General features: G+C 42.7%; 1 protein-coding gene across 1 annotated transcript; it reads left to right on the top strand.

Annotated features, from left to right (window-relative positions):
- Positions 1-1,636: 1,636 nt before the first annotated feature.
- onecut2 (one cut homeobox 2) lies at positions 1,637-25,060 on the top strand. Its single transcript, XM_053887978.1, has 2 exons — positions 1,637-3,206; positions 17,347-25,060. The coding sequence occupies exons 1-2, from the start codon at positions 2,018-2,020 to the stop codon at positions 17,634-17,636; spliced, it is 1,479 nt and encodes a 492-aa protein (XP_053743953.1). The 5' UTR covers positions 1,637-2,017; the 3' UTR covers positions 17,637-25,060.
- Positions 25,061-25,212: the final 152 nt, after the last annotated feature.

The following is a 25,212-nucleotide window of genomic DNA, read 5'->3' as shown; positions in this document are numbered from 1 at the left end:
ATTATATTTTATGGCTACGGTAGAATTAATGACTGTTTGACGACTGCCACAACAGGAACACCAGTCTGCTGATGGCTATATATATATATATATACATACATATATGTGTGTATATATATAGATAGATAGATAGATAAATTCTCAATGTCGTTGTGCTGTTTTAAAAAAATAATATAATTATATATTTATAAATAAATAAATATATAAAAATATATTTATGAGATAAATTCTCACTGTTGTTGTGCTGGGGGAAAAATAATAAAATTATATATTTATAAATATATAAATAGATATATAAATAATAACATTATATATATAAATAGATATATACATATATAGACTGAAAGACATCTATCTATCTATCTATCTATCTATATATATATATATATATATATATATATATATATATATATATATATATATATATATATATATATATATATATATATATATATATATATATATATATATACAGATGACTCAAGAAAATGACACTACAGGTTGATATTCTAACAGTAAAACGTAATGTAGAAGGTGTTTGTACGGTTTTGGTGTTTGATTCTCTATTGCTGTTTATGAATTCAGTATCTGAATCATTAAATTCTTATCTGCACCCTTTATGTGTGCTAAAGTTATAACTTATATCCACATAAACATAGATTCCAATGTGGTCTAAATAATTCCCAGTAGTCTGAAGATGTTTTTTTTTTTTAATATTAATAGAATTCCAGTCACACATAGCAAATTGTTTGAGTAAAATAACAAAGTAGTTTGTGCAGTGATTTGTCATTGGAGGCGAATCGTGGCCCCTGTTTGCTCTGATTTATCCTGAGGTATTTCCTGTCACGTGACTTTATCTCAACAATCAGAGGCAGAAGGTGATGAGCTGGGATGACATCAAACTTTAATGACTCCTGAAGGCAAATAGCTCCGACGTCAGGCAGCTTCAGCATGTGCCAGTGTGCAAACCTTTGGTCATGAGAGGATTTCACCAACAGGCGAGAAGCGTGTGGTCGCAGCTTGATATTAATACTTTCACATGTGTATGTGCAGAGGTCAGGATGAGCACATCTTTTTCACCAATCACTGGTCTTTGTTTACACTTATTCGCCTCTTATTGATTCAGGTTTAAATAGTTGTCGGTGAAAGCAAAGTCTAACATGAACTGATTAACATGGGGATTTGCATATTATCCCAGTAGTATGTTTTCTTACAGAGCTCTTTGGAAAAGTTTGGTGTTTGTGTGTTGTCTCTAAAATAAATAAAAGCAGCAAATTCAGTAAATCGTTTCAGTTGATGCTACAGATGTGTAACACAAATCTTCATGAGTCAGAAACAGACTTAATTTCATATTTGCAGGTTGATCGGATTTATGCTCTTTTATGTTTTTACAGAACACTCAAGACGGTGGTGGAGGAACTGCAGGGCTACAGAGGAGATTGGTCAGAATTTGCATGCAGGAACGACTCGATCTTTGCGCCGGTTATATACAGCCACACGCTCTCTCGCAGCTCAAGAGTCAGTAGCGAGACACAATTGAACCAGGACAGCTCCGTGGACACAGACCCGTCTGCGCTGCGGACGTCGATTGGTCGTCAATGTTGCCGTCGTGGCCCGCCCTAGTCCTTTCCTACACTCTGACTGGACAAACGGATCGTCAGTCTGCAAGAGAAGGCCGGTGCGCGCGCCCTCTCCGCCCCGCCCTCCCCTCCAGCAGCAGGTTGGGTTGAGAGGTCGCGTAGGGGACCGCGGACAGCTCCAGTGTGGAGAGCAGAGCAGCAACAGAGGAGGAGAGGCTGGACATGGGGGCCCGCAGCATCACCATAAGAACACGCCGGGGACATTAAACACAAAGACGCCGCGCTGGAGAGGCCTGCGGAGGACCGGGAAACGACGGGAAAGTGAGGAAAAAAAGGGGGGGGAAGGCGGCTACTGACCCATCCCGGAGCATCCGAGGAAGGAGGAGGAGAGAGGAGATAGAATTCCGCGCACCTGATGGACTGAGACGGACAGATGAATGAAGACTGCCTACACTAACGCCTATCGATGCCTGGCCAAGGACCTGGACGCATACGCCATGAACACGGACATGACAATGGAGGGCATTGGCAGCCTGCATGGCGGGGTGGCGGTGAGCTCCATGGCCCCTGACGCGGAGCTGATGAGCGTCCACAGCCCGCACCCCGGCCGCGGGGGCTCCTCAGGGGCCATGGGGGGACACGGGGCGGCGGCGGCTCTGCGGATACACCAGGACCTGGCCGCCGCCGCCGCCGCCTCCTCCCGCTCGGCCATGGTGTCCGGCATCCTGGAGGGCAGCGGGGAGTACCGTCCAGAGCTGTCGCTGCCGCTGCACCACGCCATGAGCGTGCCGTGTGACACCTCCTCTCCCGGGATGGGCATGAGCGGCACCTACACCACCTTAACCCCGCTGCAGCCGCTCCCCCCCATCTCCACCGTGTCGGACAAGTTCCATCACCACCACCACCACCACCACCAGCGGCTGCCCGGCAACGTCAGCGGGAGCTTCACCCTGATGCGGGACGAGCGCGGGCTGCCGGGCATGAACAACCTGTACAGCCCGTATCACAAGGAGCACATGTCCGGGATGGGTCAGAGCTTGTCCCCGGTGCTGGGCTCCATCCACAACACCCAGCAAGCTCTCCACAACTACGGCGCCGCCGCGCACGGGGGCCACGAGAAGATGCTCAACTTCGACTCGAACCACGCCGCCTCCATGTTGGCCCGAGGGGAGCACCACCAGCACCGAGGCCTCGGCGGCCCGGCGGGCGGGATGATGCCGCACTTGAACGGGATGCATCATCCCGGACACCCCGCGTCCTCGGCGGGCCACCACCCCCACTCGCACCTCCAGTCTCCATCTCACGGCGGGCCGGTGTTAGCTTCCACCAGGGAAAGACCGCCCTCCTCCTCCTCGGGGTCGCAGGGGGGAAACGGTTCGGGGCAGCTGGAAGAGATCAACACCAAAGAGGTGGCGCAAAGAATCACGGCCGAGCTGAAGAGGTACAGCATCCCGCAGGCCATCTTCGCTCAGAGGGTGCTGTGCCGCTCTCAGGGGACCCTGTCGGACCTGCTGAGGAACCCCAAGCCCTGGAGTAAACTAAAGTCCGGCAGGGAGACCTTCAGGAGGATGTGGAAGTGGCTGCAGGAGCCCGAGTTTCAGAGGATGTCGACCCTCAGGCTGGCAGGTACAGGCTCCCTCTGTGTGTGTGTGAGTGTTTGTGTGAGTGAGGACAAAAGGATGATACGCTTTGATTCGAATTAAAAAAACACCACAAGGTTTTTCTTAATACATTATTCTTATTTTTACTCACGCTTATTTCCGATCACTCTTGTTATGATGACCGTGATCGATCCATAACAACAAGGGATCGATGAGGAATGATAAGGTCATGGGATTTCCCTGGCACTGAGTAGCAAACACAACTTTTAGAGGATTTTCTTCTCCGGCAAAAAGAAGGCGTGAAACATGAATAAATAGACAACAGTGCTTTACAAACGACAGACTCATAGATCGCGAAAATACTTCACAGAAATCCAAAGTGAGGAGAGTCAGTTGAGTTAATTCCAAGTGTTATTAAGTAGGTATTATGTCCGTATGTAGGGATTTTGAGGGTCATTAGAGGCGCAGATTAGCCCGGAGAGTGGGCTCAAGGCTGAGAGGGTCTGGCGGGACAGACATCGGTGGGTCTGCTGCCCCCTCTAGTGAGGACCCTCCTCATTTCCCAGCACAGTCTATTGTCTGCAGGGACAGCAGCAGCACAGGAGAAGAAGCCATCAAACATTGTTTGGATGGGTGATGTTGAAGTCTGCAGGTGGTGGGGAACAGAAATGTGATTTTTTTTTATATTTGTTGAGATGATCCCAATCTGGATGAGGCTTTTGTTGTGCCTGAGACCATGTCATGACTTAGATGACAGGGCTGTGGCTCGCTTCATATGTTCTGATACCAACATTATTTTGACTTAAAAAGAACAAATCCCATATAAATGTATCAGCATTCACACTCTAGTGCTTAGAATATGGCCTTTGTGTTTTGGGTTTTTATTGGGAGTGAAATTACAATTCAAAGTTGGAGTTTTACTTCTCACACACCGTCTTTAAAAGGGTGACTTTCATTTTTTTTTTTTTTTTTCACGAAACTGACTACACAAACTCCAGAGATAGATGTGTAAACTAGGAAAACATTCTTTAAGTCGTGGCTCAGTGGAGAAGGGACAGGAACAGGCCCAATGCTTATAACGTTTTTTATAAACGTGTCTTTCAGAAAAAGGGCCACAGATGGAAAGATATAAATATTAAAATAACAACCTAGCTGGACGTATGTATCAAATAAACAACTGGCGTATTATAAAACTGGCTATATTTCTTTCTAATTCTCATTAGATGATATATAATAATGTAATTGATCTTATTTACATTACAATGAACACTAGTTCCTTACACTTTTACAACTTCTAAAAAACATTTACATCAAATTGCAAAAACAAATGTGGAAAATAAAAATTCATCAATTTATTTTAGATAATGGAATTTGTTAAAACTGATTTTAAAATATTGGAATCAAAGTACTCCCAAAGTAAATAAAACAAAAGAATGTTTGCATGCAGACAGTCAATGTTTAAATGAAAACCTTTTAAAAGGAGGACTAAACATGTGAGAATAAATTAACAACAAAACAAAAATACTGTTAGATTTTTATATACTTGCTGATGCATTGATTAGTCAATTAAAACAAGGGAGTTAAAACACATTCCGATAATGAACTGTCAGGTAAAAAAAAAAAATGTAGACCAACTAATAATCTGGAGAAACGTATTAACTTTTTTAAAAAAAGGAATCTTCCATTGTTTTCAGTTGAATGGTTATGAAATCCATTTTTGTTTCACAGCAGGCAAAACAGACTTTTCTAAGTTAAGTAGCCTTATTTAAACACACCACTTGTATTTCCTTGACTTCAAGTGGATTTTGGGGCCTTTCTCCTGTGGCCTTCACATTACCTCGGCAACTGTGTGATTTACTCCTGGTACTTCAGCTTGTAGCAGCATTTATAAATGGGCTTTCATGCTGATGAGTTACAGAGCTGGCTGCTAAAATCATGTTTGTATTTGCTGTTCAACAATTGCGAGTTCCCATTTTCCTGTCGCTCACGTTGCCTTCAGGGCCTCTGGAGTAGTGATTCTGCTTTTCACCTGAGTGACACATGCTTGTTTTTAATACTGTTTGCTAGTTGGAGATATATTTTTATATTTATCATACATATTAAATAGAAGCTGCTTTAATATGCTGTTGGAATAAGTGACACCTTTAGCGTCCACTAAACTGCCACTGTGAAATTGTTCAGGAGACATTTCTGGAGTTTTAACAGAGTCAAAATGATCGAGTGGTTTTGTGTGTCCTCACCCCCATGTGTGTTGTGAAATGTCAGCATGTTGAAACTCACTATAAAACCGGCCTGATGGAACATACTCAGTGGCATTTCTCTCTCGCTCTCACACACACCAAACAACACCGAAAAATCAATGTTTTTGATGAAACAGTTTTGCGCCTTTATTGCATTGTAATTACACTTTTAACGTGTGATGTGGCTTGGTGATTTACTGTTGCGCAATGGTGTTTTAACGTAGATTTCATAGATTTTAACATAGATTTCATGGTCTTTTTTTGTGCATACAAACACTTTCTTCAAAGGCCTTCAATGTTTTAGGTTTTCCTTCAGACATTCTCAGATTCCAGTGGAAATATGATAGCATTGAAACAAATGTAACAAAAGACATCACAATTATTATAATACCAGAAAACCAAAGAATGTGAGAATGTTTGGTTTGATGTGTTTTCTAACTTTGTCATCAGGACGTAGAGAGGAATCCGTGTCGATTAAATTCACCTGCAGCAATCAGCTCAGATTTTCTAAATGGATGATGTCTGAAGTTGGGTGCTATTTGTGTATATTAACAACATTCTAATATCAAAATCAAAACATCCAGAAAAAAGAAAGAAAGAAGCTTTTCTAATAAGAAATTTCCCTTTAAAAAATAAATAAAATATTGTTTTCTTATTGAGGGAATATATGCTGACAAGCTTCTGGATTCATTTGTTTAAATCAGAATATTCTGCCCGGAGGCTTCTGTGGTCTGGGATTATTCAATTCCCAAATGTGGACCTCAAACTGTAATGTAGAAATGTATATGAATTAAACAGCAAAATGTGTAAATTAGGGATGGATCTACTGCAGACGTCCTCCGGCATTCTGCTCTTTAAAAATAACCCAATGAACTGACATAGTCATGCTGTAAACATTACATATATCAGAGATGTAATAAAAACTAGACAATTATTTCGATGAGTTTAATACCTGAGGAAGTGAAGAGTGCCGTTGTCTGATGAAATAATTGGTAGAGAAACCACCCAGTTGTTCTCATATTTTCTTTGTGACGTTAATTCGACTGAGGAACAAGCGGCAGCTCGGGTTCTGCTTCACCGAAGCTACAAGCATCTAATAGAGGATGGGTCAAAGGTCAGAGCTGCAACACTCAGACAATAGATGGAGCAAACATTCCCCCTGCTGACCAACTGCACCTCCCCCACTGAGAGATAGTCAGGGAGGAGGAGGGGGGCGTGTGCAGTCATAATTAATAATTAGTTCATGAATCAGGAAGATTCTTTGTGCTGTTATCTTCAGCTACGTGGCTTTGATCCCCCAGTGTCTCAGCAGTATTGATCATCCACACCTTAATGCATGTTTTCAAATCATCAACCATACGCTGGTATTTGCTGACTCACTGTGGAGTTTTAGCTCACATTTCGGCAAAATTATTTTCTGTTTTCTGTGTGAAATTTTGCTCCTGGGAAGAAAAAAATGCATCTTTCATAATGCTGCTTTTCTTGTAATATATTATATATATTATATATTATAATATATCAGCCATTTGCTGATGCCTCTCTGAGTTTGTGAACTTGGAGGCCTCCTTCACTTGTGCATGTGCAAGGGATGGCTGTGAACCCTGGGAAGAAGCGAGGCCGAGTCTGTGGATTTGATTTGTGGATGAAAGACTGGAAGCCTTCCTCGTCATTTTTAGCTGTTGAGTCTGCAGTGCTAAATGGCTTGATGTTTTTAAGTGAAATGTGATTAGCAGCTGGGCTGCTGATGCGTTCGGATTGGAAAGAAAATGATATTGAATAAATTAATTATAAGGTTTGACGTTTCAGGCTCTTAGCTGTTTAAGCCTTCTGCTCGGCCGGCAACACTCTGTCTCTCTCTTTAACCTCTTCCGTCCAACCAATCGGTGGCAATGAAACTTCCGGTCTCCTCCCTCAGGACAAAGCATTCACACTTTAATTGAGATTCAATTCTCAATAGAGTGTTTGTGTGAGAGCTTCCATGTGATGCGCTGGTGACCTGCTCCAGGTTCCCCTCGCCTCTACCCTCATGTGGACGGCCAAAGCCCCTCTGCACTTCACACAAAGAGCAAGAAAATAAATGAATAATCCTAATCTGGTAGCACAATTTTATGATTGGAAAAAAAATATAATATTTCTGAGAAACTATGAGACAATTAATAAAGACTTAAGAGTTTACGTTTAGGTTTGTTAAATTTTAAAATGTAAAAAAAAAATATTATGGGGAAATCTGGTATTGTTATGAAAAAGAAGGAAAAGTGACTGAAGGCCCCACATTCTTCACTGGACATTATGGCACCCTGAAAACAAACCCATCTATCTGTTTTGGCTGTGGACATTAAATCATAGTATGCTGTGCGTTAAAGCACAACTGTTGGTGTTGAATATAACAGTTGTCTTATCTCAGCAGCGTCATTTTGACTCGCCCTCCAAATTTCCTCATCTGTTTCTCGTTCTTTCTCTCTGTGCATCTTTTTGGGGAGAGGTATTATGTGATTGTCCAGGGAATTGAACACAAGAGCAGAGGCAGCAGCGGCCCGATGAATTATTGATGGGAATCTCGGCGTGACCCACCTCGGCCCGCTCACTTCACTACTTCACCTCACAGCCGGGTTAACCAAGCAAAATCCAGGGAAAGAGACACACACTGGGAGAGCGGAGAGAGAGAGAGAGAGAGAGAGAGAGAGGAGGAGTCCATTGTTTGGATGGAGGATGCTGGCTGACTGCGACTCACAGTGAATTATGGATGAAAAGAAAATGATCCTTAAACTGCTCCAGAATGGAGTTGCTGAGGTAAAAGCGGATGTGCGGATAGCCTCCGTCGGAGGAATCAACAAATGAAAGCTCGTTTTTAAAGAGGTGGAGTTTCCAAGGCGATTGAATTCAGCTTCATTTAACGGTGTAGCTCCTTTAAAAATGATAGCTTTAGTCAGCACATCATGTTAACATGGTCCTTTTTCACCACCCCAAACAAAAGATCCATTTTCTCCCCATGGCTTGTAGGATGGATGAATCCAGGTTGGCTATTTATTGTAGTCAGTAGTTTTCCAATTTGATCTGACCACTGAATTATAGAGATGTTTTGAGATGTTTCAAATGACCAACCCAAAACAAAATGCAAAAAACGTCTAAATAATAAATTCTAAATTATTGTAACATAATTATTATAGTATTATTACATATGTTGTGCATTATTATCATATTATATGAATGTATTTGTCATAATTTTATGTGTTTTGCTATGAAAGTCAACTGTACTAACTGCCTGGATTTGTTTCTATTTTCCTTTGGATAAACTAACTTTGGCCAATTTATTTATGTTTTCTTTTCCCAAGCAGTTTTGACCGCAAATTCACAATTATGCTTTAAAAGAACCGACAAGAGAAAAGCTGCTTAAATGTCCTATTTGTGTCCAATCATGTTTTGCCATGTTTGGCCGATGACAATAAGCAAGCTCATGATTTTTTGGTGGTTTTGTAAATTGCTTTCATTGCTTTTTACATATGGGCAAACAATGTAGAGTCCCATATAATATGTCATGATTGGAAAGGGTCCTAAACAATTGAAATAATAAGTGCAGCGGTTTTTGTTCAGAGCCTCTACAACCTTCACAGGAGCCCAATAAGAATATCACCACTATTGTCTAGTGATTTTTCGTTAAAACTGTCCACAGCAATTACCCCGCACTGAGGTGCCGGAGCTGTGGAAGCCTTGCCGGGGCCCGACCAAGTCGCTCTGGGTTCAGAGGAGAAAATGGCCCTGTCGCCGTTTTATTAGGGCGGTCAAATCAAACGTGACACGTGGACCCTGAGCTGAATGAGGCAAAGTGCTAGGAGAATTTTAAGGCACGCAGGCAGGCCCACAAGCAAGAGGCTGCAAAGGTCCAAGCTGAGCCTGAAAATGAGTCTTTACATGCGGGTGTGTTTGTTGAAAGCCATGTTAACAACTGGATCAGCTTTAATTGTGCTGCTCCGTGACAGCGAGCCAAAATTGTGTCAGCCGTTCTATCGATCAGCCTTTTCACCACTTTTCCACATAAGCTCTGTGAAATTCTTTTTTTTGTGCATTTAGAGTGTGATAAGGAGACGCACCCCCCAGAGCTCAGTGTCCAGTACCTCCAGAATATTCTACCATCCCCGGCACATGTACATCACCCTGCCTCGGTTTCTCCTCAAACTCCTCATTTCCCCCCTCAGCTTCATTAGTATTGCTGAGGAGCGCGGCTGAAATAACGGTGTCCCCAGGTGTAATGAATAAAGACGGACGACTGCACCTGTCAGTCGCTGAGCAGGGTTTGTGCTGACAGGATCACTAGGCTTAAAGTACATGGAAGACAAACAAGACGTCTTCTTCAACATCCTGTAGGGAAGGGAAAAAACCCAAACATCGTTGTAATTTTTTTATGCTGTACAAAATATCATTTGAGAAGGATTTTTATTTTATTTTATTTTATTTTATTTTTTTGTGATATGAATTTTTAAATAGTCCTGACTATGTTTTTTTTGTAACTGAAGTATGAAAATCAATATTGAATCAATAAATAATATAAGATAAGTATGAACATTTCTACAGTTTGTAGTGTTCCAGGAGCTCACAAGGGTTTGCTAGTTTAAATTCCCTGAAGAAGGACCTCTCCTCCCCCCTGATGTCGGACTGGCCCTCGCGCTCCAGCAGTCCTGCTATCTTATCACTCGTGCTGTTTGTGCTGGGGAGTCCAAACCAAACCAGGACAAATACTCCCAGCAGCTGCTGGTTTGCTGGTAAAAGCATTAAAAGCAGTTGCTGTTTGATCAGGAAGATGGATTTTTGAGGGGGACCGTACTTTATTTGATTGGTCCACTTAAGTGGATTCATCAGGTGGAATCTGTCTGTGATTGGATTATGTTTCATATTGGATGGACGAGATCCAATTGTAGATATTACAACCTTTAATGGAAACGGCTTTAGTGGGAGAGGAGAACAGTAACAACCACGTAGCTTAAAATTACGGTGGAGGAAAGGGTTTCAGCACACGATCATTGGAAAAGTGAATAAAATAGCTATGGTTATTCAAACATCCAGACATTAAATAAGCCTAGTTATTGACGCGTGAATTCTATAGTTGTATTGTTGTGAGCAAACATAGCAGCAGCTACATCAATGGCCTCACAAGCAGGTTTCTCAGATCCGTGTTGGGAGTGATCATCTTGCAGTTCAGATCTCTGTGTGCGTCCTGTGATTGACAGGAGATCCTTTCAGGATTTACTGGCAGGAGAAAAAAACATTATCAATATTTAAATCCTCCGGGGATTTTCTCCTCGCTGAGTGGGAAACCTTGATCACGTCACCTAATCTTTGGGAGACAAACAGCGCGCTGAGCAGTTTGCCAGGATGTCCAGATATAGCCGCTCTGATCAATCACTGACCACTGTGGACGCGACGAGCCAGTGTGTGTTGGCCGAGATGGCTTCAGGACACCCGAAAAAAATGTTGATAAGAAAATGTACAGAAGGTTAACTCGTCATCTATTAATGAGTGTCTTCTGTGTGTGGGTTGCTGTGTGCCTACATGCTTTTGTGTGTCCACAAGTCAAAGGTCGCTCAATGTTTCCATGAAATCTTGCAAAATGTCTCCAAAACTGATTTTGTAAGAGTTTTTTTTTCTACACAAATCACAAGCACTGTTTCATGGAGGAGTATTTTTAAATAGTCCGCTCTACTTTCACTTTTCTTTTTTATGGAAATATACAATTCACATCTTCGTTTCATGACCTTTTTTCATGTGTTTGTGACAAAATATTGGATTTTCTTCATTGTCATACCACATGTTGCCATTTGGAAAATTCCTCACAGAAGCATTTTATTTTATTTCTGTGTCTTATAAAACAGATCAGATTTTTTTCTTAACTATGAAGTTGAAGTCCTTAAACATTTCATCAACTTTAAGGGTCATTTAAATCCCCATAATAAATAAGCAAAGCTAACTATATAATAGATAACTATGAGTCTTCTTTATATCCTGGGTGGAGTTGCTGGGCTCCACCGGAATTATTTTTTTATCATTGAAAAATAAAAAAGCAATAAAGCTGACAACTTTGAGATCGCTTCCTTGTTGGATCACTGACATCATCGGGTCAGTGGTGAATGGTCAGTCCATGACTTTGTAAACAAGAGTGAGTGAGACTCTTACCATGGCTGCATGTGTACAGAAGGACTGGTCAGTACCTGGCTTTTAGGTCCACACAGTCTGAGATGAGTTCACTAGAAAAATTTGTTGATGACACAACACATGCACAAAGCCAAACACACACACACGGTCATGTGTTTTTATGTTTTGTGGGGACCTCTCATTGCCATAGTGCATTCCCCAGCCTCTCACCCTTAACACAACCCTCCAAAACACATGGCTAACCTCAACCAGGACTCTGAACCAAACTTGTGCCCAATTATAATAAACTACTTTTACTGAGGACAGGCCAAAATGTCCTCACAAGAAGGCGGCTTTTCAAGACTTGGTAGTCACAAGTATGACGAAACATGACAGCACAAACACACTGGTAAATGTCCGCTCCTGTAAAGCTTCATCAAGTGACAAGTAACAAAAGTAGAATGGCTGAAACATCAACACAATGGTTTGGGGGGGGAAGAGGGAGAAAGCCAGGAGGAGCACCCAAAGAAGGATGGATTAAACAACAATAAGGATAATGTTAAGAAACATGGTGGCTTAAACCGGTGGCTTTCCTCAGCTGTGTGTGAGTCCATGTGCGAGCGAGAGTGAGAGGGCACGGTCTGTTCATCCGCTTCCGGTTATTAAAGCAAGAAGCGGAAATCATCTCGATGCATTAAGCTGAAGCACACGTAAACATACATTCATGCACGTGCCAACACACACACATGCACACACACTAAGTGCTAAAATGCAATGGGTCTTTATTATCTATTTGTATCAGACAGATTTTAAGTGCTGTGAAGTATACAATACTCGTAGTGTGTCCTTGTGTGTGTGTGAGTATTGAGTCACTCATAGTCTTTAGGCTGTAATATAAACTGTACTCTTCCAGTTATGTTACTATATTGTGATGTATACAGCGTTTGCGAATTTATGTGGCCGAGTCAAGCTCATCATTTTAGTTGTCCTGGGAATCAGGACTCATATTTATCGCAGGTCAAACTGTTATTGTTTGGCCAACCTGTACTGTATGTTCAATGATAGCATCATTTTAACTTTTGACTTTTATGAGTTTATTTATGAGTATGTTTAGGGGATATTCCTGATATTCATCAGTAAAGTAATATTGAGAATTATTTGCAGAGAAAAAGATGAATACAATTATTCTCAGTGTTGCCTATTTTGACCCAGGACGCAACACTGTATGTTTGTGGTTGTCTTGTAAAGGAAAATGTTCTATCATGGTGGTGAGTTATTCAGGAGCTAGCCATGACAGACAATAGAGGCTTAAGAGAAAATCATTTCACTGGAGCTGTTTGAGGCTGGCAATGTTTGATAAGGAATGCAAATGCATTTGGCGGCCATCTTTGCCGGTTTCAGTCTCCACTCCTGTCTGGAGCCACTAGACAGAGAATGAAGCGTCTTAATCATTTGAAGAAAACAGAGTCCCCAGTGGCATCACAATGACATCACACACAGAGTCACAACTGACTAAAGATTCAACCAAAGCATGGCTCGGTCCTGTCGGCTCATGACGGAGTGTCCAAATGTGGCGCCACACACGAGCGTGCAGAGTGAAGGGCGACTTTACTACTTACCCTGCACTTACATGCCCTCTGTGTAATGGATACCAAGGCTTAAGTGGTAATGGTGCAATAAAAAAAAACAGCGCAAGACGAGGAGAGACATGCTGAAAGGAAAAGAAACAGGGAGACGGAGGAGGCCAAGAAAAGGAGGGGTGGAAGGATGCTGAGGGAGGAGAGATGGAGGAACCGGGGACAACAATGGAGGAGGAGAGACAATGGAGCAGAGAGATAATCGAGACAAAAGAGCTATCATGGAAGCAAAAATGAAGAAAAGGTGATTGATGGGAGACTAAAAAGCTGGCGACATGCTGAGGAATAGCAGGGGAAGCAAATGAAAGACCAAATAAATGGACCTGAGGCGTAAGTGATGGAGTTGAGAGCGTCGTGAAGCTCTGAGGCTGCATCCACACCATTTCATCCAGAGGCTGGTGAAAACCAGCCACTGATCCTGTTAGCTCACGACAATCACTAACTCATCTTATGAAGATTCATAACACTCGCCTCCAGTTTGTCTATGAAATCCAATTTTTATTTTTGTCTGTCTCAGTAGGTCTTGGACCAATGTCGGCATGTAACACTTCAATAGCACACAAATGTTACGTTGTTATATTTAGCTTAATTCCTATTGCCTTTCAGAGGCAGGAAACAAACCCAGACACTCTTCAGCTCATTCAAGCAAAGTGATGATCTCTCCGCCTGGGACCAGAACCCGAGCCCCCAATTTACTGCTGAAAGGCGTCTAAATTTAGGAACAACTGTTGATGCTCTTGCTGACAGTTCCCTCTCTTGGCAACTTCCGAAAGCAAAAGTGCTGGCTGTGTTTAAATGTGTCCTGCTGGCTGTACAGAAAAGTGTCAGCGGACCAAAGAACCAAACAAGTTGGTCCCCAGCCCAAACCAAGCCAGACCTCCTCGTCTTTGACTCCATTCCCAGGTCTAGATCTCTCACTCCACTTTAACATGTAGGACTCTCCTCCTCACCTCAAGCGTCTGCTTTGGTGAAACAGCCCCTCATTGTGTCCATTGACAAGCTCATTGATGGGCTGGCTGTGTGTTCGCGGCTCTTGACGCTGAGCACTCAACTTGACCCTCCATACGAGTGTGCAAATGGCAGCCTCTAAGTCGCCATAATGGCTCTCAATGCAGCGCGAGACTTGACCTTTAGAATTGCTCTGCGTATGGGAACACATTTCAATGACTTCCATGTTGGTTTTGGTTGATGATAACAAATGATGGTTTGGACTAAATCGCTCTTGGTATATACTCAAACATATCGCAGTTCAATTGCAGACAATGTGCATGAGGGGCAAAAGGGTCCTTTATGTGAGGAGTTTGCATTGTGTGGCTTTTATTCTGGGGGACTCCAGTTTTCCTCCCAAAAACATTCAGAGGTTAACTGAGAACCCTTAAATGATCTGTAGTTGCGTGTGTGTGGGAAGGGTTGGTTGTCACTCTGTGCCCTGTTCATAGCCTTCCGACCGGTTCCAGGTGTCCCAGGCCTAGTGCCCTCACTCGATGAATGAATGAATGAATGAATGAATATCCATAAGGATGCTGGATGAAGAAGGCCGCACCTGGTGTGGACTATATCATGGAGTGGTTCATGTTGAGCCAAGCAGTATTCCATTTTATGATTATGATCGCAGTACACAAAATTATTTATGCAGATCCCAGAAAGGAGCATGGCTTTTGGCAGGACTTGGACTGTGAAGACATTTCTTCTTTTTCTGGACCAGTTGGTGGTTTTTCCACAGCTGGTTGTCTTCTATTTTGAGGTCCAAAACCAATGCTAACATCGAATTTGCAGCATTAAAAATCAAGGAAACATCATTGATGTCCTTTTTGCAACCCTGCTTGGACACACACATTGCCTTGTTTGAGCCATTACGAAAAAAAAGGTCACGGAAAGGTCTAATTTCTCATTTCAATCATGCATGAACATTATTATACTCATTAGAATTACTTTATTCTCACCAGAAGTGAGTCGAACGCCTTTAGGAATTTGTTTTTTTTCCTCCCAGCTGCATCATTTGGGAGGAATCCACACCAAGGCAAAGTGCGATGATGTTGACTTCCCGCTGATCCTGTTTGTAGCTGTAGACACATTTAGCAACACTCTGATTCACCACAGAGAGCTGATGTAAGACAGAGGAACCCTGCCGTATTGATCCTATTGATCCACTCCGTACCTCTAAAGAATACAACCCCCCTCCCGCTCCCAATGTCCACTCTCACCCTTCCCCCACTCGCACGGCTCTTTTGAATAATAGAATTGCACGTGTGATCCTCACTGTAACCTGGACCTGCTGAAGAAAAACCTGATGGAAGCATCTGATGCTTGTGTGAGTGGGCGGCTGATTTAGATTGCCCTCCCCTTTTCACTTCCAGATGTGTTGGCACTTTTTTTAAGCGCTTGTCTGAAGGGAAAACGCTGCTGAGATTTTACTCACAGCTCAGATTGGTGTTTGTGTTTGAAGTGTAGCAATCGAAGGTTGTTTTGTGGTTGGCTTGTCTGTTACATTATATATATAGGTTACATTTATCAAACACACATAAAATTATGACCATCTACAACAAGGTAAAGTTCTCCATCTGATGCTACACTGCTACTGAGTCATCTGTGTTTGTCTACTTCTACATTTACAATAGATCCAAGGAGAAAAGAGAAGCACGAACATGACTGATGCAGAAGGCTGGCCAGTTTGGTTGGAGCCAAACTAGATGAGCTAACAGTGTTGACTATGTTCAGATTAAGTAGTGAGGAACCAGACCCCGGAGAATTCTGGGAGGCCCTTTATTATTATTATTATTATTATTATTATTATTATTATTATTATTATTATTATTATTATTATTATTATTGTTGTTGTTGTTATAAATAATAATAATAGTGATACTGATAATATCATCAACATCATCATATTCATAACAATAATCTTAATAATAATAAACTGCTGGTCAGTAAATCCGTAAGAGCGCAAAGTTAAATTGTATTCATTTTTGTTCATCAGAAAAAAAAGTTACTACTATAATTTATGTAATTATATTATTAGTAGTAGTATTATAATTTATATAAGTGATGGTTTTGAATGGATGATTTTCACACACAAATGATTCATATTTTGCGTCTGCTTCTTCTTTTCTTAATCATTGATTTGTCTCACTCGTAGAAAAGGGAAGGTAATGTTGGAGGAATCACGATGTTTATTCTTTACCAGACACCGTTCACTGACACCGACGCCATCAGCAGACCGCTAATGTGGACAGATCAATAGCGCCACCTCTCAGTGGCAGAGCGCAACTGTTCGGTGTTCTCAATCATCTGATGCTTCTTAGTTCCTGATCTCGCCTTAAATAAGTGTAAAGTTTGACTACAAACCACATTACACCCACCAGCATGTGTGTGTGCGCGCGGGCGCGCGCGTGTTACGCAATGGTTTTGTTACAGAATTGAGTCTTTAACGTGATTCTTATCGATCGACCGGGCGGTGACTCGTGCATACTTAATTCAGGGAGGTAATGAAATCAAACACACCCTCACCTCACACAGCCGCCCCTCCTGACCGGAGGAGACAAATAGATCTCGATCGTGTTATTCTATATTTACATCCGAGCCTCTGCCGGAAGATTTAAAACGGCAGTGAAGTCAATGTTGCAGTTTAACTCGCGTTCAAACAGCTGTGACAGGTGCATTTCCTTGAAGAATCCGCTACCAAACAGCCAATAAATATCTATTTCCCATCGTGAGAGTGGTAAAATAGTATTTATATGAAGACAGTTTACCTCTACTGCTGTTCATTTTTATATCCACAACTACATTTAGAGTAATGTAACAGTCAGGCCTGGGACTTCAGGAGATTCATTTTTATTAATGAATGAATCGACATATAAACTTTGTTTCACAAGAGACATTTTTGTGTCATCAAATCCAGGCAAACTACATTATACTCTATACGTCATAACCGCACAAAGAGGGGGACTGAATGAGAACGTGCTGATGGAGGGAAAATTAAACGTAATATAATCATTCTGGCGTCAAATATTAAAATCATAATTCATTATTTATCTTAAATTCGATTTTTTAAATCCCACCTCTTGTATCTCAGTTATTCATAAGGACAGATACTGTTCCAGCAACAAAACAACGACGTCAACGTGGTCTCATATGTCCTAATAAGGTGTGTCTGTCTCCACAGCGTGTAAGAGGAAGGAGCAGGACACGGGCAAAGATCGCAACAACACACCAAAGAAGTCGCGGCTGGTCTTCACCGACCTGCAGCGGCGCACCCTCTTGGCCATTTTCAAAGAGAACAAGCGGCCGTCCAAGGAGATGCAGCTCACCATCTCGCAGCAGCTGGGCTTGGAGCTGACCACGGTCAGCAACTTCTTCATGAACGCCCGCCGCCGAAGCCTGGACAAATGGACAGACGAAGGAGGGAGCCCCGGAGGCCAGTCGTCCTCGTCCAGCACTTGTACCAAAGCGTGATTTTAGACGGAGGGAAGCGAGAGGGAGGGTTCCTGGGAATACGGGGTGGGTGGACGGGTTTGAAGCAAGGAGGAAACTTTTTACTATTTTTTTGTCTGTTTAGCTTTGTCGATGTTGACAAACCGAGCGAGGGGCTGCTCACTGTGACGACTTATTTGTAGCCAAACCACCTGATTCCACCTCATCACACGCCAATTTCCATGCTGAACGCTAACCTCATGTTGAGAACACGGAAACCTCACCGCTAATGTTTCGCCGCTAGCCCAGATACCAAAGACTAGAGGACAGTATCTGTTTTCTAATATGCAACATAAGCTAGAAAACAGCCTATGAAAGCTTTATGACAGCGGAATGTGCTTGATGCTGACCAACCTGATGACTTTACTATCCACGACCCATATATAGGACAAATTGGAAAAGCTGACCAGAGTTACTTTTGACCGTTGGACCATCCACACGTTCCATTGAGTATTTCCCCAAATGAATCGGAAGAGTCACGGTGCAATATTTCCCTTGAAAAAGGTCTCCACTCTGTGGACCAGTCGTCTTATTCTTCTCACACTTGTACGCCGACCTGCCAATTTACCAAAGAGAGCGGACACATTCACGAGACGGGACACGCAAGCACAACACACGTAGACACAGTTTCTTCTGAGTTTTGGTGCATTCCACTGCTTTACAACGTACCTGAGCACAATCTTGAAGCACATTTTCTTTGCAATAGAACCGGGGGTCTCCGCAAAGCCGAGTGGTCTTCGCATTTTAGAAAACTCAGGATGCCATTTTTTCTAAACAGAGGCTGAATTCCACTCGGCTACCACACACACACACACACTCGCGACACGACTTAGTTTACGCACCGGCCAGAACTTCCAAGGCTCACCATGGCTTCTTCCACTCACCGTAGCTAACTCTCCCATCGGGACGGGCGTTTCTGCTAGCATCTTAGCATTAGCACAATCCTGGTTTATACCCAAAGATAGAAATCATTTCCAGTCTCAGCGTGGAAGCCCCAGACTGAGACTGCCAATCAGCCACAACCCCCTTGGAAACTTTGGTTAACGCTCATCCTGGACTGAGGATGACCTGGCTGACTCAGCATTATGACTGAGCTGAACCGAGGAGTGGACCCATCTGACCCTTGCGACGGACTGTCCAGGCGAATCAGGGCCTTTGTAATAGTTGAAGAGGACAATCTAAAGACGATGCCTGGCAGCTCCATCCCCAGCGTCAGTGGGAGCCAACAGCCGAGGTTCATTCTTTCAAACGCTAAAGGAGGGTCATAATTCGGCGATGCCAAACATCAGACGTCACCCCAATCACACACACACTCGCTGTACAGCTGATGTAAATACTCACCAAGCATCCAACCCGACAGTTTCCTCACCTCATCCTCCATCTCTCATGAGCTATCAAACCAAAAAAAAAAAGGAGCAAACCAAAGGACAAGCGTCAGTCAGCAGCCCCTCCTCCCTCAGGCTGAGCACCAGCCTGCGTAGGCGCGAGCCAAAGGCTTTAAGAACAATTTAAAATTTAAAAATGGACACTTGAGACTTTTTCTATTTATTGACAAATCGAAACCAAAGAAAACCTTTTTCTGCACCTAACTGTTCCACCAAATGGATAAAAACTGATGATGGAAGAGAATTATTACCAAAAAAATAGATTTAAAGAAAAGAAAAAAAAAAAAGAGCGGTGGCGACGATGTCAAGGGTGAAGGACGTCGGAAGAGAAGGAGGGAGGATAGCAGGAGGGATGACATCATGACAGCAGAGAAGTAGATTTGCTCTGCCTGATGTGGAGTCAGGCCATCTTTAAGGGGAAGCCAGCTGACAAAGGGTTTAAAACGAAAACCACACGGGAAGGAGGGAAGGCCAGAACGGAGGACATCGTCATCAATTTTCTTCCCTCCGGCCCCTAAAAAAAAGCAGAACATTAATGTGTCTCTCACGGTTGAAGAGTGTCTTTAACGTGTGCCTATGCAGTTTTTCAAAGTAAAAAAATGGTTAAAAGAACAACAGAAACCTCATCAGCTAACAAACCAAAGATTCACTGTTAACCGCAGCAGCAGTCCTCCTCACCTCCCAGTAGAAAAGGTCGGCTAAGCAGCTCCGGCTCCGCCCTCGCTGGATTAGGCATATTCCACTGTGCAGACAGAGGAGAATGTTCTTGTGTTTCTCAGCATTGACGGTCTGTTCCAGTCTTAGATCGCACTTCTCAATCGAGCTTCTGGAGTCCACCCACGCTGTTGTTTAAACCTGCTCATGTCCGTGCTGTGTGAGATGTACAGATTATACCAAAGATTTCCTGCTGTACTGACGGTAGCACATGGGCACTGATCACTTTTAAACTCGACGAATCAACAGAACATCAATGGTCAGCGTTAGTGTCTTCTAACTGTTTCCACGTGTCAAGCTTGACCTGTAAGGCTCAAACAATCACAGCTACAACCAAAACAGTGGGTTTCCTCATCTGCTACTGAGCTGACAAATGGTCTCTAGGAATGTCCCAAACACACGGAAGAATCGTTTCTTTCGCGTGTACACTTGAGACTTGCAACCAGAGGAAGCTGTGACGGCACGTGAGGAGAGGAGGAACTTCGCTGCTGCTGCGACATGTTCACCAAAAACAGAGATACCAAACAAAAGAACACCCACCGAGAGAAAATGCTAAAATATCGGTCAAATAGCTTTATCCTTAGTTTTCTCTCTCTCTTTCTGTATGTGAAGCTGTAAGTCCAAAGAAGAGCCTGTTGTTTATGGTGCAGGGGGGTGGGGGGCGGGTGCGGGGCGGCGGCAGCCATCAGCCACGCCCACCACTGTCAGGATGGAACACAAACTTCAACGTCCCAAAGATGTTTCACCTCAGTGCGTCGTGGAGCACTAACATTCCGAACTCGATGTTTTGCAATATGTTGTTATTATTGTTATTTAATGTAATTTATGTTTCTTGATAATGGTGGGTTAATTTAAGCGAACAAATTGTGTTGCCAAATCTCCCTTGTTCCCTGATGCTCATTAGCTTTGCCAAAGTTTACACTGTTCCCTTTTCTTTCTGTCCCATGCTGTATTTATTTATGAGCTGTTTAGAACACGCTAGTTTTGTACGTCAGAATAATTTAATGGTATTTAATTAGATGTCATCTTCTTGATTCCTATTTATGCCTATTTAAGAATGTTAGTGGCATCAAAGATGCAGTGCTTGTGCCAGACCCCTTAATTTATTCTTAGTTAGCTTTACTCTAAAAAGCAAAGGCAATGTTGTTTTCAGAATGTTTAGCTCGACAACCTAGGAATGTCGCGGTAGATTCGTCTTCTCCTGAATGTCAACAATCTAGCCAGTCTAGTCTTTGGTTTTTTTTTGTTTTTTTTTGTCTTTGTTTGACCGAACAATCGCGACTGAATGATGAGCACTGCATCTGCTTTCCTTTGACCGCCTGTGATTTACTGTGGCTAATTTATTGTCGTTTTCATTTGTTTGTGTCCTGCTGACTTTGAGTTTATGACTGATGTTATAGTTCCACTTGATCAGGTGATGTAAAAGGCCACACGTGGTCATGTGACTGACCCACCAAAGATAACTGGAATCCTTGAGAGGCCAATAAACCGTGTGTTTACATCCACGCAGCCCCATTCCTGGTTAAGATCTTATTCATCCAGTCTGTCACAAAATCGGACCCTCCAGACTGTGTTCTTTGATGACACTTCTGGACAAGTACTCGCTTTTTTTTGCCACAAACAAAACCAAAGAAACATCAAAGATCAAACTGTCGATCCACTAGTTTCAGCCTGGTAAAGTGAGTCCACAGCCTCCTTTACGTTTCACAACATAAGATCTTATCCAGGTTCCTGACGCCGCCGTCGCTCCGCGCGCGTGTGTGTGTGTGTGTGTGTGAGACTGCCTGCATGCAAACACACACAGACTTGTTTCATTGGTTAGGAAGAAAAACTGAGACGTCCCATAAAGCAAGCTGCTTCCAAGACTGACTGTAAAAATAAGAAAAAAGAAAAAAATCTGTGTGAGGAGTGAGAAGCAGAGCGGCTACCTCACTGGTGTTAACATTTGTCCTCTTAATCGTGTTGATGAAACCAAAGAAACCAAAGATTCTTTTCTCTCCAGTGCGATCTGCACTCAGCCTCAACACTCTGGTGGTATTTCTCCTCAGCGATGACACCCCTTCATTGTCCTCTTCATTTCCTCCCTGATCTCCTCTGTCCTTACTCTCTGCTCCTGCACTCTCTTAGCCTCGATTCCCGCCACACTGTTCGGTGGATGTCAGGACAACTCAAATATGCTCAATGGATTTTCCTTTCTCTTCTCCTCCCATTAAGTTATGGCTATGGAAGTGTGAATGGGAGGATGTCAGACGAAGAAAGGGAGCAATGTCTTGCACTGAAATATTCCGTAGCTTTGACCCACACACCATTGGGCCGACTTACAACTTTCAATGAGCGGAATGTTTTCCTTGTTTTAAACACTATTCCGCAGCATCGGCGTGTTTCTGGTTTTGTCAACCTTTTTCAGTCCAACACAATCTAAACCTACCTTTTCAGAACCGGACTAGCACTTACAGTAATACACTCACTCACCATGAGGCCAAGCCTGTTCAGTTGTCGACATGCTGTTTCCAAATCCCCTGACCTCCTGAGCATCTTAACTGACCTTTTCACCAGAACCCTAGCCTCCGCTCCAAGCCTCTCAGCGACCACGAACGCTTATGGCCCCATGGTGTCATGTTCTAACTGACCAACTCCAATCCACCCTTCAAGCTTGCTTTCCTAACCCAGGCCCTTTCACAGTTCCAGGCCTAAAACCCTACATTCTAGTTAGAGACCTCAGTGAACCAACTGAATGAAAGTAAATAGACAATAGCCCATTTATTTGTCAGCACTTGTTGCCACTCAATCACGTGCATTCATTAGCTTCAAGCCATTTACACTCAAGTGAAAAATGGTGTGCAGTGTGTCACTGTCAAAGTACGGCAAAGATGGACTGGGCAGACCCACACGCCGCCCGTAGACCTAACTGTGAAAGTATTTCTGAGGCCTGTTTCTTAGTTCTAAATGCCTGGACCATTGCCCCTCAGTGCTCACTTCTAAACAACACAGTTTAACAAAAGCAAATGACACAGGAGTGTTATTCCCATCCCAATGGCCCTGCTTGACACTGACCCTCGGACCCTACACCTGGAAGAGAGAGAGAACTGGCATTACTTGCTGAGCTAAACACATCAACGACATCCACATCAACACAGTAATACTGGTTGAGATGGCCTCTAGTGTGATGTTACACAACCTGGTTTTCACTGGGTAAAAACTGTTTGATGAAACAATAAAGCAGCACCACTGTCCTAAAAGGTAACTCCCCTTGAACTGGAAAGGAAAGGTTTTCTTCTTCCGTCAAGTCGAACGCCTATTTTGCAAAGGTATTTCAGTGCAAAACATAAATGACTCTCATGTTAAACTTCATGATTAACAATGTTTCATGTGCTAAGTGGTTCAGAAAAGAGCAGGTGAGACATAAAGCTTCCAACCAGACAGGATTCTGTTGCAAAGTATAACCTTGGACGTCTCGACCTCCGTCTCATGCTACTATTCCTGGCTGGTGCAGGAGTCTTCCCTGCTCTCTGGTGCTTTGCAATGGCAAAGAAAAGCAGAGGGAGTGAAAAACAGACCTGCCACTATAGTGACGTATTCTTCCTGTCACTGTGTTACGTTTCAGTGGGAATGTTTTAAGCTCTTCCGCTTCTTCAGTCCTCCGTCATTAATGTCGACATTCTGAAAACCTAAGATTCATCCACTCTTGAACGGTTGCAAAGCTTTACAGGAGGAGAAACCCGGACAGAGAGTTGAGTGCAGAGCGTTCTGTTTGTACCAAACTGTTGCAGATATACCTCATAGACCCTAGTGTTAGGATGATGACCATGATGTTATTATTATGATGATGATGATAGCGTATGTCATGGATTATTCACGTCTTCATTTTTTGGTAACTGTAACTTTAAACAAATGTTGGGGAAAGCTTTATACAAATTTTGTTTTTGTTTTTTTCTTTTTGTAATAGTTAAAAAGGTGTGCTGAAACCAAAAATGAGAAATGCTTGTCTTCTTCCATTCCTGTTGATGCTCAACTGGTTTTCCACAACCAGGAGAGTCAGCGCTTTGTCTGCATTTTCGCGCCAGTCAGGGGTTTTGTTCTTCATTCACAGCAATGTAGATTCATGCATGGGCTTATTTACATTTAGCTGGCCATGTGACACATTGTGAGTTTTCTTATGAGCCTTTTCATCATCATCATCATCTCACTTCATTTCATCAGCTGCAACCTCAAAGACGTCTATTTATTTTTATTATGATTATTTTTTACTTTAGAGGACGTATAAAAAAACGCCAATGTAAGAAGACTGCTGCCGCCTACAGTCACCCCAATAACAACAAAGAATTAAAAACGGATTGATTCAGTGGATCAAAAGTCATTCATGATCTGGAGTTTGCTTTTCATTGCAGTGTCTGGTTCCAGGCAAAATGTGTTGAAATGGAATGTATCCACTGCCTTTTGAAACGATGCTGCCCCCTGTAGGTTTCATTTATTACTTACTGGATTTGAGTGCTAAACTGAATGGTTAGTGTTTATTTATTCTGATGTTTGACTGCTGAGAGAGCTTCAGTTGTCGTGTTATGTAACAAGCAGCATCTTCATACTGGAGCAGGGATCAAGCTGATCTCCACTATTATTGTACATTTACTTCCCTATTGCGATGATGATAGACATTTTTTTGTTCACGCAGTCCAAGAACAAACAACAAACCAAAGCAATCCTGTTGAAAGAAAGCCGGGAAAAGAGGAAGCTATTTTCATGAGTTGACTAGTCTTTGTTGTTGTTGCTGTCTGTGATGTATCAATGCACTCTGAAGGGCTTGAAGCCACCGTGTTGAATTGATTTGGTAACCTTTAGTCAGTATTCCTGCTGGAAAATAGAAGTGACAACAGATTTGTAAAAAAAAATAATTCAGTCAACAGCATTGTCTGAATTGAAGGGACACTTGTTTCATGAACTCTGTGTTAAACGCAGCATAGGAGTGGTGAGTTTGTCAGCATTAGTGCGTCCGTCTTCCATGGCAAACCCTGAACATTAAATCACAACACAGCAAAAACATTGCAGCGTCATCACAGGTCGATCACAAGCCGTCCTCCATCACATTGAGGGTCTCTCATTTTTAACCAGTGTCCTTTTCTTTTTCATTCTGGTGGACAGTTCTCATCCATTGAAAGATGCGTTCTTGTTTTCTGGTGGCAACAGAAAGTGATTGAAAACTGGTGTGGAATCAAACGATGATCGAACATGAAGCAGGATCAATGTTGGTCCACCCTCTGTATAAACAACGGAAGAAAAGAATAAAGAAATCACAACGTTCTTTTCCATCAATATTGTCTGAGCGTGTGTTTGTGTGTGTTCGCATTAGATCATGAACAATTGGAACAACAACCATCTACCAACGTGAGCTGGTTACATGGTTTAGGCCCCATTCTGTCTATACACTATAGAGCTATGCTGATGCGCTGACTCACTCGAGGAGT

Source organism: Synchiropus splendidus, chromosome 1, assembly GCF_027744825.2.
Source record: "Synchiropus splendidus isolate RoL2022-P1 chromosome 1, RoL_Sspl_1.0, whole genome shotgun sequence".
Classification (NCBI taxonomy): domain Eukaryota; kingdom Metazoa; phylum Chordata; class Actinopteri; order Syngnathiformes; family Callionymidae; genus Synchiropus; species Synchiropus splendidus.
This window is presented reverse-complemented; position numbering and strand designations above follow the sequence as displayed.